This window comes from Paroedura picta, chromosome 2 (genome assembly GCF_049243985.1).
Source record: "Paroedura picta isolate Pp20150507F chromosome 2, Ppicta_v3.0, whole genome shotgun sequence".
NCBI lineage: Eukaryota > Metazoa > Chordata > Lepidosauria > Squamata > Gekkonidae > Paroedura > Paroedura picta.
In genome coordinates, this window is record NC_135370.1 from 33,644,174 (window position 1) to 33,659,278 (window position 15,105).

Consider the following 15,105-nt stretch of genomic DNA (forward strand, 5'->3'; position numbering starts at 1 on the left):
TTCAGGGAATATTTCCAAACGGCAGTAATCAGCCTCTGGGCTGGGCCAGGAGATCTCGTCCCTCCCCTCACTCGGGGGCTGTTAGCGGCTTCCTTCACAGCAGGGACTGGGGGGGGGGCTCCTGGGCAAGAGCAGCAGTTGGAGGCTTCGGAACCTTGGTCGGGGGGCGGGACAACCTATCTGATTGGCCATCCATTAGACGGACGCCCAATCAGGTAGGCGCTGAGTCAGCCGAAACTTCCTCCCGCAACCCCAACTGCATCTGTAACCATGAGCTTCTCAGTAAAATGGGAAAGGGGTCCTGGGAACGTTTGGTGTTAACGGTTATGGCCAGTGTGGTCCATCATTGGTGCCTGTACGCCTCTGATTGGCTGTCCACTCAGTAGCTGCCCAATCACATTGGAACTCCCGCCCCTAACGGTCTTCCCACAACGTGGCCGCGTCTTCGCAGTCTCTGGCCCCTCAGACGCCTCTCCTGAGGTGAGAGAGCTGCCTGGGGCCCATGAGGGCTCTTCGGCTTCACCCTCCTGAGGCAGTTTGTTCCTGCGAAAAAGCTGGGGGAAGCCAGGCTGTGTCTTCTCTGAGGGGGAGCACCTGCCCCACCACCACCCCACCCACCACCTTACAGACTCTGGGGCACACCAGCCACTAAGCCATCCCTCCCCCCGGCCTGACATGGAAGCCACCAGCACATGCCTCCACACCACCACCACCCCGCCAAACCAGGCCTAAACCGCAAACGAGAGAGCCAGAGGAGAATGCCAGAGAGAAGGGAGGTCCCCTCTAGGATTACAGCTCCAGACTATAGAGATGAGTTCTCCTAGAGAAAATGGATGTTTTGAAGGAGAACTCTCTGGTATTGTAATTGGGGTGCCAGTCTCCAGGCAGGACCTGGGGATCCCCTAGGATTACAGCTCCAGACTAAAAAGATGAGTTCTCCTAGAGAAAACGAATGTTTTAAAGGAGGAACTTCCTGGTATTGTAATGGGGGGTGCCAGCTTGCTGCTTACTTAGCCATCCCCAGCACAGGCCTGGGTGCATGGCAGGCAGCTTGCAAATGTTCTCGGCTTTTGGGCTGGGTTGCCCTTGGTGCTTGTTTCCGTATGTAACCCTGAGTCCACTAGAGGGAGATGGAGAGTTGGGGTATTCCTTATAAGGAAGAAAAGGCGCAATTTCCCCAGGAAGATTGGAGGCCTGAAGCTGTGAGGAGAAGTCTTCACTCAGAAGCACTCCTTTGTCTGAAAACTATCTATTAACATTTTAGGTAAAGAATCATGCTGCTGTTTGTACTTTGTTGCCTTCCATCTGAATGAAAAGGTACCAGAGACTTCAGAGAAGTCCTTCCAACACAGCCCAGCTGCAAGTCGGTGTTTCTTCAAGGGACTGTCTGGACAGAAGTCAGAAAGACTGAGGCTCTGATCTGCTCAAATATAACAGGCCTGAATTGTTAACTATTGTTGGCTGTTAGATCTGTTGAATATTGTTCCAAAGAGGGTTGTTCCAAATGTTCCAAATATTGTTCCAAAGATGTTATATTGTTCCAAAGATATCATCTTTGGAACAATATAACATCTGTTGAAGTTGGGTTATAGTTACTTCTATAAATGCGAGTGTCACAAGGTGGGATCACACTGTCATAGATGTGAACTCTCTCCTTTTCGAAATAAAAATATTATTTTTGATCAAAAATAATATTTTTATTTCGAAAAGGTAAACTGAGTAGGTTACACTTACTCGTCGGGACTGAATATTCTCTTTTGACTCATGTGAGAAGACCCCTGGCTATGCTACTATCTTATCCATACTATGAATCCAGAGTTTCCTGGACTGCAGCAGAGAGTTCTTGAGAAGGTGGTGCAGGATCAGGACTTCAGGAACTGGAAGGCCCAACTGGGGAGAGGGGGCTGGGATACTGGAGCCCTGATGCTCGGGACATCTGGCAGATTCCCCTCCTTAACTCAAGGGGATGTACAAAGGGAGGGAGGCCTTTATTGAGCTCTCTGGAGTTGCCAGCTTCAGACATGTAATGCCCTGGAGATCATGGAGGTCCGGGTATTTGAGCTTGGGAGGGACGGTTTATTGGGGGGTGGGTTGATGACACCATGCTACAGGGCTTGCCCTCCAAAGCAGCCTGGTTCTCCAGGGACATTGATCTCTGCTGCCTGAAAGCAGTTGGAATTCTGGGAGATCTCCAGGCTGCACCTAGAGGTTGGGAACCAAGAAGTGTCTCCCAGGCAGAGGGAAGGAATACTCCCCAATTCACCTAACTTGCTCTCTCTCCCCTCTCCTCTGTCTCTGGTCTGCAGCCCCTGGTTGGTCACTCCTCCTGTCTGCCATGAGGCCCTCTGCTGTCCTCAGCACCAGCCTCTCCAAAGCTCCTTCCTGCCTCTGCCTCATTGGCTGCAGGGTTGCCATGGGGATGGCCAGAAAAAGCCTTGCATCACAATCCGTCCAGTGGGACATCCTGCCTCCCAGCACCGGTGGGGGCATTTGCAGCAGAGGTCTGGAGCAGTGAAGATGCCTATTATTCAGACAAACAGTGAGTACAGGTTGAATGATTTGCAAATAGAAAAACAAGAAAGCCCTGTACATCTGAAGTAGCAGAGCAAATGTTGTGGCCCAACAAAGTTGTGTTCCATGTGTGAGCTTTTGTGTGCATGGCTGAGAAAGCATCCGTTTGCATGAAACCTCACACCTGATATCAAAGTTTGTGGGGCCTAAAGGACTCAAATCCGGCTGAAGGAAACAAGGAAAACCTGGGTGAGGAGGGTACTCCGTTAATTAATCAAAATCCTCAAAACTTGTTTTGAGTCCAGCCAGGATGACCTCTGGAGTTGAATGGGAGGCTAAGACCACATTTACAATGCATGAAAGACCAGCCAAGGGCTCCATCTCAGTTAATTCCTTGCTTAGGTTCCCTTCACGGTCTCTAGACATATCTCTCAGTCAGAAAACACCTCCTCCCTCTCGTCCTCCCTAAGAAGCCAGTCTCCAAAGGAAGCCTAGAAAAGATGTTTTGGGGTCAGTCCCAGGAACTCAGTCCTTTGGGGCACCCTTGGAAGGGACTCCAGCCTCAACACAAGTCCCAACAAGGAAAACGTTCGGGAGAGTGGAGAGAGGGTCGCCTGAGGCCAACCTCCACCGGGGAAACCCCCTTTCTGTCCCCCTCTCATTTCCTGGGTGAGGAACCTGGGCAGGACTCCTGCAGTCTTCCGGAATCTGAGTGAGGCCGCGAAGGAGTCGGTGGTGGTGAGGTCTGGGAAGATGCCTCTCCTTCTGAGTAAGCTGCTCAGAGGATGAGTAGCCTTGTGTTGTGTACTCTGGCCATAGGGACACTCTGTTCCTAGGGAGGCCAGGGGTTGAGAGGCAGGTTTCTCTTCTGACTGAGGCCTTGAGGAAGGAGCGGCTTGACCGGGGAGGAAGGCACACAAGGGAGGGTTTCCAGCCATCCCTCCTGAACGATGTTGAAGGCCTCCCATCTGGAGGGCTTCCTGAGAGGTGCCTGTCTTTCTTCTAGAGAGCCCACAGGTAGATTCAGTTTTGGAATTTAGCTCCCCCCATTTCATCCTCAGGTCCCCAATAACTGCTTGGCTATGGAGGTCTTCAATAACCTTGGAGGTCTGAGTGCAGATCTTTTGGGCCAGAATTTCCTGCAAGTCTTGTCGGGATAGAATTACCTTCACACACACACACACACACACCGCATCTTCCTCCTTGATGCTGTCAGGAGTTCCCTCCAAGTGAGGAAATTCCTTGAAGTGGGTCTCTGAAGATGAGAGGGTTGCCTGGAACAAAGGCCTCAGCTCCTGTAGTCTGTTTTCTGGCGGGAGAGGATGCAAGATCCTCCTCCTCCTCCCTCTCCCAATCTCACAGCCAACCTCCAGGTCCCAGTGGGGAGACTCCTCCAATAAGCCTCCTAGAATAATAAGCAAGCTCCTTGGGCAGCATTAAGAGGGGATGTTTAAGGACTGGTAGGAACAAGGGAACTCTCTCGCTGAAGAACAAGGTGGACTCCTAGAGGGATGTCTCACCCTAGCCAGTGTGTGATCTGGGATAATTAGCAAGCTAAGTTCTCCTACTCCACTTTTTCTCCAGGCAACATCCAGTTCCTTATAGAAGGAAAAAAAATATATATTTATGGAGTAAATACCCCCCGAGACGGATCACCGAACCGCCGACCGCCTATATTAAAAAACAACGTTAAGTGCTTCTAGCTGCCAGAAGAACACCAGGAAACCCATGCACCTGCCCCAGCACAAGCATTCCCTAAATGGGCCCATGGCAGATTGTGCCCGAGGACAGAGCCGTAAGAAAGGAGGGCTTTTCAGGTGAATGGCTTAGCTTGACATGCTTAGAGCCAGTAGATACCAACCACAAAAGACCCACAAGGTCTCCCTTTAGAGATGACCTCTCAAGGGCCCACCAGAATAGGCCCAAGGAAAGGGGCCAGCAGTCAACCAGGTGGGGAGAGGGAGAGCACAGAGGGTCCCCAGGAAGCCCCAAAGGGTTCTCTTTCCACCCCCCACATTAGCAGGACACCAGGGAGAGGGTGTGCCCCAACTTAGAGGACATCCGGGGTCCGGAGCTGGCCAGAGCCACAAACTTCCTCCGAGGCCTTACCTCAGCCTGAGGTCCTCCCACTGCTCCACACGGGCTTAGCAATAGGAACAAGCTATGACAAGGCCCCTTAGGGACTGCTGAGATGTCTGCACTCCAAAAGGCTGAGGATTGAGGCCGCTCGGGGTTTCTGGCTGTTGCCCAAGAGAAGAGCCCTTGGAAGAGCTCGGGAGGCTTATTTCCCCCCAGTGACTCTGTTCTTTTTGCTGTTCTTGTTTTTCATTTCCAGGGGCAGCCAGGAAGACAGACCTACCACGGCTGGTGGATCCAGGTGTGGGCTGCTTAAAGCTGGCGGGGGCTGGGAAGGCCAGCCCTGGCTCGAATCGGTATGCTTTAAGCAACACAACAGAGAGCCAGGGCCCCACCTGCCTCCCCCCCAGCAGCAGCCCCACCCCAGAGAAGACCTCCGCTCTTCCCCCCAGTGGAGAATACCCCCTGGTGTCTCGGCACCAGGGCCTGAGAGGGAAGACTGGCTTCCTCCAGACATGGCAGGGAGCTCCGCTTCCGGGGTGGAGGAAGAGGTGCTAGGTGGATGGAGGTGAGTCTATGTAAATGAGAGGCAACAAGCAGGCCAGTGAGGCAGAGGCTAGAGGGCATCTGATCCTTTCCCCATAAAGGATGGCATATCTCCCCTCCACGTGGCTCACAAGCAGGAATAATGGCGGGAAGTACTGTTTTCATCCCGAAAGTGTCAGACACAATGTTTATTTTCCAATCCTTCTGGGGAATAGAATGAATCCAAATCCTCAAAATTTCTTTTGAGTCCAGCCAGGATGACCTCTGGAGTTGAATGGGAGGCTAAGACTACATTTACAGTTCATGAAAGACCAGCCAAGGGCTCCATCTCAGTTAATTCCTTGCTTAGGTTCCCTTCACGGGCTCTAGACACATCTCTCAGTAAGAAAACACCTCCTCCCTCTCATTCTCCCTGAGAAGCCACCCTCCGAGGGAAGCCTAGAAAGGATGTTTTGGGGTCAGTCCTAGGAACTCAGTCCTTTGGGGCACCCCTGGAAGGAACTTTAGCCTCAACACAAGTTCCAACAACGAAAAGGTTCTGGGGGAGTGGAAAGAGGGCCTAAGCCAAACTTCCAGCGGGGAAAACCCCGTTCTGTCCCACTCTCATTCCCTGGTTGAGGAATCAGCCTGTAGAAAAAGAGGTTGAGAGGGGACATGATAGCCCTCTTTAAGTATTTGAAAGGATGTCACTTGGAGGAGGGCTGGATGCTGTTTCTGTTGGCCGCAGAGGAAAGGATGTGCAGTAATGGATTTAAACTACAAGTACAACGATATAGGCTAGATATCAGGTGAAATTTCACAGTCAGAGTAGTTCAGCAGAGGAATAGGCTGCCTAAGGAGGTGGTGAGCTCCCCCACACTGGCAGTCTTCAAGCAAAGGTTGGATACACACTTTTCTTGGATGCTTTAGGATGCTTTCGGCTGATCCTGCGTTGAGCAGGGGGTTGGACTAGATGGCCTGTATGGCCCCTTCCAATTCTATGATTCTAACCCGGAGGGGACTCCTGCAGTCTTCTGGAATCTGAGTGTTTCCAGCCATCCTTACAGAACAATGTGGAAGGCCTCCCATCTGGAGGGCTTCCTGAGAGGTGCCTGTCTTTCTTCTAGAGAGCCCAGAGATAGAGGCAGTTTTGGCATTTAGCTCCCCCCATTTCATCCTCAGTTCTGAGAGCAGATCTTTTGAGCCAGAATTTCCGGCAGGTCTTGTCGGGATAGAATTGCCTTCACCCTTCGCATCTTCCTCCTGGATGCTGTCAGGAGTTCCCTCCAAGCGAGCAAAATTCTTTGGAGTGAGGGTCGCCTGGGATCTGGGGTCCGGAGCTGGCCAGAGCCACAAGCTCCCTCCATGGCCTTACCTCAGCCTGAGGTCCTCCTGCTGCTCCACAGGGGCTTAGCAATAGGAACGAGCTGTGACAAGGCCCCTTTGGGACTGCTGAGATTTCTGCGCATCAAAAGGCAGAGGGTTGAGGCCGCTCAGGGTTTCTGACTGTTGCCCAAAGGAAGAGCCCTTGGAAGACCTCAGGAGGCTTATTTCCCCCCAGTGACTCTGTTCATTATGATGTTCTTGTTTTTCATTTCCAGGGGCAGCCAGGAAGACAGACCCACCACGGCTGGAGGATCCGGTTGTAGGCTGCTTAAATCTGGCGGGGGCTAGGAAGGCCAGCCCTGGCTCAAATCGGGTATGCTTTAATCAACCTGACCGAGAGCCAGGGCCCTCTGCCTCCCCTGGAGCATCAGCCCCACCCCAAAAAAGACTTCCGCTCTTCCTCCCAGTAGAGAACACCGTCCTGGTGTCTCGGCACCAAGGCCTGAGGTGTCTCCCTCCAGCCGCAGCAGGGAGCTTCACTTCGGGGGTGGAAGAAGAGGTGCTAGGTGTATGGAGGTGAGTACGGTCAGCTGAGAGTGGAGATAGAGGGGAGGGGAGTGGGGGGAGTGGAGTGGCAGGGTCACCCCATCCTTCTGGTGGGGTGCAGCCAGGTCCTGAGCAATGAAGCAGGAGGGTGGAGGGGCGTGGGCAATGAGATTTGGGGAGGCTGCTGAGGTCCTGCCCAGAGGGGGCATATGCAAGTGGGAGGAACCAAGCAGGCCAGGGAAGAAGAGGAAGGAGGCCCTCCTTCTGGGAAGGCAGTGAAGCAGAGTCCAGAGGCCATCTGATCCTTTCCTCATATAGGAGGGCATATCTCCCCGCCACGTCACAAGAAGGAACAATGGCAGGAAGTACTGTTTTCATCCCGAAAGTGTCAATCATATTTATCTTCCCATCTTTCTGGGGAATCGTTTTGTACAAAAAGAAATTCCACCAGATTAATAGAGAGAAGAAATGCAAAAGAATATCCAGTCTTGGATTCTGTCCCCAGCAGCCCCTTTCCTTAAAGGCAGGAGGCGATGTTGAAGTTCTCGAGAGAGAGAGAGAGGCAAGACCAGCCCCTGTGATCACTTCTAAGACCAGGGTGGCCCAGATATTCTCAGTGCACGATGTGTGATGGTGGGATAACGGCATGTTAAACCTACAGGGGATTGCCAGGACAATCAGGAGACGCATCTTTGGGGACTGCAGGACCATCCCTTGGATGTCTCCTAAAGCTTTGATTTTGGACTGCTTGGCTGGCCAATTTTGTTTGTTAATAAGTAATTAATGAAAATTCCGTTCGTTCGGTTGTTCCCTGTTGTCTTTTCTTATAATAACATCTTTTTTTTTACTTCATTCATGGGCTACTGCTTGGTTGAGAATTAAGGAGACCACCGTGTGAGGGGTGAGGCTTAGATGTGGTCGAGGGCATTAGTTTTCCTTTGGTACGGGCAAAGTCTGCTCTGTGAGTTCAATCCACCAACTGTTAGCAGTGACATGCAGCACCCTGAGTATGGTTGCTACAAGGACAGCCCCCAGCAGACCATGTCCCACCCCCACCCTAGCTTTTCTCAACTTGTTTACCTACTGGAAGCCCCTGAAACATTCTTCGGGCTTCCAGAGACACAGGAAGTATCACAGTTGTTCAGATTATGGTTGGGAAGCATAGCTGTGTACACACTCCCCTGGAATCCCTCCTTTTCTCTCCTTTCCAACACCAATTTAATCACGGGGAGTATAGACATTAAATACTTTCACCTGATAAATGCTTAAGAAACAAAAAATATTTATTCATTCCAAACAATTCAGGAAACCTTTCCAAGCTGTCAGTAAACCCCAGGCTTCCACGCAGCTGTGGTTAAGTAAGCCTGCACTCAGGAGACTGTCACACCACAGCATCACATCAAGGATCCTTGAGTCCCAGTTGTTCAAGGGCCTTTATGGATGTGTCCTTAACAGCCCCCGAATGAGGGGAGGGAAGAGATCTCCTGGCCATCCTGGAGGTTGGTTAGCCCTGGTTGGAAATATCCTTGAAGATTGGAGGTGGGGTGTCAAAACATTATAATGCCTCAGTCCATCCTCCAAAGCATCACATTTTGGCGTTAGAGTCTAGAGGTGAGCAGCTGTAGCAGACATAATGGCCTAGACTTGCAGGCTGAGGCTGGGGGCAGAGTAGCAAGGGTAGGACCCACTTGGGCTGTGGGCTCTGGTCAGCCCTTACCAGCAACGGATATTATTTTGGGTCCAAGCAGAGAGACCAGCAAGGGTCCTGCGAATCCAGAAACTGCAGGAACATCTAAACAAGGAATATTTAGGCCAGATTAATGTAATTGGTGAAAAAGGTACTGACCAAGAGACATGGGGGCTGAAGAGACTTGGCTCAAGCCTGGCTTGACAAATAAAAATCAATATTTGCCCTGAAATAAAAGGCATAAGTGGCCCAGAATGTCCAGTACAGTAAGCTTAGGAGTTCCCATTGGAAGGGTTTACAATGACTTTAGGGGGAACTAAGGTTTCCAGTGATGGGGAGTTGGGTGCGTCAGGACCTGGCAGACCTCTGGTGGCCCCAGTCTCACGACAGTGTCCGGCAGCCCACAGGATGGTGGAGGTGCTGGGGACGGGAGGACTCTGGTGGCCCTAACCTCACAGCAAGAGTAGGCAGTGCTACATCATTGTTCATCTCTCTGTCACTGTTCATGTCAGGACTTTCTGTAGATGTGTGACCTGGACAATAAACGTACTGCCTCACGGCCCATGAACATTCATATCCCATAACCTGGATTGGTAACTTGCTCTGGCAGGTTTCTTCCTTGTGGCCTATCCACATAACTCATTCCTCGGGAGGCTCCTTTTCCCCTAGTGACTCTGTTCATTTTGCTGTTCTTGTTTTTCATTTCCAGGGGCAGCCAGGAAGACAGACCCACAGCGGCTGGAGGATCCAGGTGTGGGCTGCTTAAAGCTGGCAGGGGCTGGGAATGCCGGCCCTGGCTCCAATTGGTATGCTTTATGGTACCCAACCGAGAGCCAGGGCCCCCCACTTCCCCCCCAGCAGCAGCCTCGTCCAGGAGAAGACCTCCGCTCTTCCCTCCAGTGGAGAACACCCCTCTGGTGTCCCGTCACCAGGGCCAGATTTGGAAGAGTGGCTCCCTCCAGAGCTCCGCTTCCAGGGTGGAGAAAGAGGTGCTAGGTGGATGAAGGTGAGTATGGTCACCTGGGGGAGGAGATCGAGGGAAGTGGAGGGGACAGCATGGGAAGAGATGGGTGTGGAGGAAGTGGAGTGGCAGAGTCACCCCGTCCTTTTATTCGGGGGCAGCCGGGCCCCCAGCAATGAAGCAGGAAGGTGGAGGGGGGTGGGCAATGAGGAGATTTGGGGAGACTGCTGAGGTCCTGCGCAGGAGGGGCATATGTAAATGGGAAAAACCAAGCAGGACAGGGAAGATGAGGAAGGAGGCTGTTCTGGGGAGGCAGTGAAGCACAGGCTCGAGGGCATCTGATCCTTTCCTCATAAAGGAGGGCATATCTCCCCGCCATGTAGGTCACAAGTAGGAACAATGGTAGGAAGTACTGTTTTTATCCCGAAAGTGTCAAAAATTATATTCCAATCTTTCTGGGTAATAGTTTCGTCCAAAAAGAAATTCCACCGGATTCATAGAGAAAAGAAATGAAAAAGAATATCCAGTCTTGGTTCCGCCCCCAGGGGCCCCTCTCCTTAAAGGCAGGAGGCGATGTTGAAGTCCTCGAGAGAGAAGCAAGTCGGGCCCTGTGATCACTTTTAATGACCAGGGTGGCCCACATATTCTCAGTGCACGATGAGTGATGCTGGGATAACGGTATGTTAAACCTACAGGGGATTGCCAGGACAAAGGTTCATCTTCGGGGATGGCAGGACCATCCCAGGGATGTCTCCTGAAGTTTGGATTCGGACTGCTTGGCTGGCCAATTTTCTTTGTTAATATGTAATTAATGAAAATGTTCATAAGTGTTCCTATTGTTTTTTGGGTTATTCCCTGTTGTCTTTTCTTATAATAACGTCTTTTTTTTTTTTTACTTCATTCACGGGCTACTGCTTGGTTGAGAATTAAGGAGACCACAGGGTGTGGGTGTGTGAGGAGGCTACTCAGTTAATGAATCCAAGTCCTCAAAACTTCTTTTGAGTCCAGCCAGGATGACCTCTGGAGTTGAATGGGAGGCTAAGACAACACTTATAGTTCATGTAAGACCAGCCAAAGGCTCCATCTCAGTTAATTCCTTGCATAGGTTCCCTTCAATGTCTCTAGACACATCTCTCAGGTCACCATCTCCTCCTCCCTGAGAAGCCACCCTCCGAGGGAAGCCTAGAAAGGATGTTTTGGGGTCAGTCCCAGGAACTCAATCCTTTGGGGCACCCCTGGAAGGAACTTTAGCCTCAGCACATGTCCCAACAACGAAAAGGTTCGGGGGGAGTGGAGAGAGCGTCTGAGCCAAACCCCCAGTGGGAAAACCCCCGTTCTGTCCCACTCTCATTCCCTGGTTGTGGAATCAGCCTGAAGAAAAGGAGGTTGAGAGGGAACATGATATCCCTCTTTAAATATTTGAAAGGTTATCACTTAGAGGAGGGCAGGATGCTGTTTCCGTTGGCTGCAGAGGAAAGGACACGCAGTAATGGGTTTAAACTACAAGTACAATGATATAGGCTAGGGCAGAGTCTGCACTTACTTTGTTTATTCCAATCACTTTGAACTCGGATCTTCTTCTTCCTCCATTGAAACAGGAAAGTGTTCTGCATGTGGTTAGGGTAGTTCAGAAGGAGGGGGAGCTAAGCCTCTTTCTTTTCTTGGAGGGGGTGGGGGAGAGGATCGAAAAAGGCAGAGAAGGGAGAAAAAATCCAGGACCAACAGAAGTTGAGAGTAATTAGGGGCTTCTCCTTTAAGGCAAGCTTGTCACATGAGCAGGTGTGGCCTATCAGGGGTTCTCTACCACGGAGCTTGCTTTCCCAATCCGGATTTGAAAAATATCGAGGGTTAAAAGCACTCTAAGATATCGCACAATAAAGGTAGGGTCACTCCGGATCAATCCTTCTTGCTGCAGAAGGAAAATTTAAATCGCCCCAAATCCAAAAGGAAATCGCATTCTGTGTAGACGGCAGGGACTGAATCAACCTGGGTTTGGAATAAAAGCTCCGTGCAGTTTACACCTAGATATCAGGGGGGAAATTTTCACAGTCAGAGTAGTTCAGCAGTGGAATAGGCTGCCTAAGGAGGTGGTGAGCTCTCCCTCACTGGCAGTCTTCAAGCAAAGGTTGGATACACACTTTTCTTGGATGCTTTAGGATGCTTAGGGCTGATCCTGCGTTGAGCAGGGGGTTGGACTAGATGGCCTGTATGGCCCCTTCCAACTCTATGATTCTAACCCGGAGGGGACTCCTGCAGTCTTCCGGAATCTGAGTGTTTCCAGCCATCCTTACAGAACAATGTGGAAGGCCTCCCATCTGGAGGGCTTCCTGAGAGGTGCCTGTCTTTCTTCTAGGGAGCTCAGAGATTCGAAGCAGTTTTGGCATTTAGCTCTCCCCATTTCATCCTCAGGTCTCCACTGACCGCTTGGCTACAGAGGTCTGAGATGAGATCTTTTGAGGGAGAATTTCCCGCAGGTCTTGTCGGGATAGAATTACCTTCACCCCCTGCATCTTCCTCCTTGATGCTGTCAGAGGTTCCCTCCAAGGGAGCAAAATGCTTTGGTGTGGCTCTCTGAAGATGAGAGGATCACCTGGAACAAAGGCCTCAGCTCCTGTAGTCTGTTTTCTGGCGGGATAGGATGCAAGATCCTCCTCCTTCCTCTCCCAATCTCACAGCCAACCTCCAGGTCCCAGTGAGGAGACTCCTCCAATAAGCCTCCTAGGACAATAAGCAAGCTCCTTGGGCAGCATTTAGAGGGAATGTTTAAGGACTGGTAGGAACAAGGGAACTCTCTAGCTGAAGAACAAGGTGGACTCCTAGAGGGATGTCTCACCCTAGCCAGTGTGTGATCTGGGATAATTAGCAAGCTAAGTTCTACTCCACTTTTTCTCCAGGCAACATCCAGTTCCTTGTATAAGGAAAAAATATATATTTATGGAGTAAATACCCCCCGGGACGGATCACCAAGCTGCCTGCTGCCTATATTAACGTTAAGCGCTTCTACTGCCAGAAGAACACCAGGAAACCCATGTACGTGCCCCAGCACAAGCATTCCCTAAATGGGCCCATGGCAGATTGTGCCCGAGGACAGAGCCGTAAGAAAGGAGGGCTTTTCAGGTGAATGGCTTAGCTTGACATGCTTAGAGCCAGTAGATATCAACCACAAAAGACCCACAAGATCTCCCTGTAGAGATGACCTCTCAAGGGCCCACCAGAGTAGGCCTTAGGAAAGGGGCCAGCAGTCACCCAGGAGGGGAGAAGGACAGCACAGAGGGTCCCCAGGAAGACCCAAAGACTTCTCTTTCCACCCCCCACATTAGCAGGAAACCAGGGAGAGGGTGTGCGCCAACATAGAGGACATCTGGGGTCTGGAGCTGGCCAGAGCCACAAGCTCCCTCCATTGCCTTACCTCAGCCTGAGGTCCTCCCGCTGCTCCACAGGGGCTTAGCAATAGGAACGAGCTGTGACAAGGCCCCTTAGGGACTGCTGAGATGTCTGCGCTCCAAAAGGCAGAGGGTTGAGTCCGCTTGGGGTTTCTGACTGTTGCCCAAAGTAAGAGCCCTTGGAAGAGCTCAGGAGGCTTATTTCCCCCCAGCGACTCTGTTCATTATGATGTTCTTGTTTTTCATTTCCAGGGGCAGCCAGAAAGACAGACCTATCACGGCTGGAGGATCCGGTTGTGGGCTGCTTATATCTTGCGGGGACTAGGAAGGCCAGCCCTGGCTCAAATCGGGTATGCTTTAATCAACCTGACCGAGAGCCAGGGCCCTCTGCCTCCCCTGGAGCATCAGCCCCACCCCAAAAAAGACTTCCGCTCTTCCTCCCAGTGGAGAACACCCCCCTGGTGTCTCGGCACCAGGGCCTGAGGTGTCTCCCTCCAGCCGCGGCAGGGCGCTTCACTTCGGGGGTGGAAGAAGAGGTGCTAGGTGGATGGAGGTGAGTACGGTCAGCTGAGAGTGGAGATAGAGGGGAGGGGAGAAGACAGCACAGGAAGGGATGGGAGTGGGAGGAGTGGAGTGGCAGAGTCACCCCATCCTTCTGGTGGGGTGCAGCCAGGTCCTGAGCAATGGAGCAGGAGGATGGAAGGGGGTGGGCAATGAGGAGATTTGGGGAGGCTGCTGAGGTCCTGCCCAGAGGGGGCATATGCAAGTGGGAGGAACCAAGCAGGCCAGGGAAGAAGAGGAAGGAGGCCCTCCTGGGAAGGCAGTGAAGTCCAGAGGCCATCTGATCCTTTCCTCATATAGGAGGGCATATCACCCCGCCACGTCACAAGTAGGAACATTGGCAGGAAGTACTGTTTTCATCCCGAAAGTGTCAGTCATATTTATCTTCCCATCTTTCTGGGGAATCGTTTTGTACAAAAAGAAATTCCACCAGATTAATAGAGAGAAGAAATGCAAAAGAATATCCAGTCTTGGATTCTGTCCCCAGCAGCCCCTTTCCTTAAAGGCAGGAGGCGATGTTGAAGTTCTCAAGAGAGAGAGGCAAGACCAGCCCCTGTGATCACTTCTAAGACCCAGGGTGGCCCAGATATTCTCAGTGCACGATGTGTGATGCTGGGATAACGGCATGTTAAACCTACAGGGGATCGCCAGGACAATCAGGAGACGCATCTTTGGGGACTGCAGGACCATCCCTGGGATTTCTCCTAAAGCTTTGATTTTGGACTGCTTGGCTGGCCAATTTTGTTTGTTAATAAGTAATGAATGAAAATTCTGTTCGTTCGGTTGTTCCCTGTTGTCTTTTCTTATAATAACATCTTTTCTTTACTTCATTCATGGGCTACTGCTTGGTTGAGAATTAAGGAGACCACCGTGTGGGGGGTGAGGCTTAGATGTGGTCGAGGGCATTAGTTTTCCTTTGGTACGGGCAAAGTCTGCTCTGGGAGTTCAACCCACCAACTGTTAGCAGTGACATGCAGCACCCTGAGTATGGTTGCTACAAGGACAGCCCCCAGCAGACCATGTCCCACCCCCACCCTAGCCTTTCTCAACTTGTTTACCTACTGGAAGCCCCTGAAACATTCTTCGGGCTTCCAGAGACACAGGAAGTATCACAGTTGTTCAGATTATGGTTGGGAAGCATAGCTGTGTACACACTCCCCTGGAATCCCTCCTTTTCTCTCCTTTCCAAGCACCAATTTAATCACGGGGAGTATAGACATTAAATACTTTCACCTGATAAATGCTTAAGAAACAAAAAATATTTATTCATTCCAACCAATTCAGGAAACCTTTCCAAGCTGTCAGTAAACTCCAGGCTTCCACGCAGCTGTGGTTAAGTAAGCCTGCACTCAGGAGACTGTCACACCACAGCATCACATCAAGGATCCTTGAGTCCCAGTTGTTCAAGGGCCTTTATGGATGTGTCCATAACAGCCCCCAAATGAGGGGAGGGACGAGATCTCCTGGCCATCCTGGAGGTTGGTTAGCCCTGGTTGGAAATATCCTTGAAGATTGGAGGTGGGGTGTCA

At 51.3% G+C, this 15,105-nt stretch overlaps 1 protein-coding gene across 2 annotated transcripts; it reads left to right on the plus strand.

Annotated features, from left to right (window-relative positions):
- The first annotated feature begins 1,189 nt into the window (after window positions 1-1,189).
- On the plus strand, window positions 1,190-6,888 carry LOC143828636 (uncharacterized). Of its 2 annotated transcripts, XM_077318917.1 has the most exons (5): window positions 1,190-1,264; window positions 2,307-2,539; window positions 4,096-4,328; window positions 4,847-5,155; window positions 6,714-6,888. In XM_077318917.1, exons 3-5 carry the CDS (start codon window positions 4,240-4,242, stop codon window positions 6,784-6,786), a joined length of 471 nt encoding a protein of 156 aa, XP_077175032.1. In that variant the 5' UTR covers window positions 1,190-1,264; window positions 2,307-2,539; window positions 4,096-4,239; the 3' UTR covers window positions 6,787-6,888. The 2 variants fall into 2 exon arrangements, with proteins under 2 accessions (XP_077175032.1, XP_077175031.1); XM_077318916.1 differs by lacking the exon at window positions 1,190-1,264 and having other exon boundaries at window positions 1,276-2,539.
- Window positions 6,889-15,105: the final 8,217 nt, after the last annotated feature.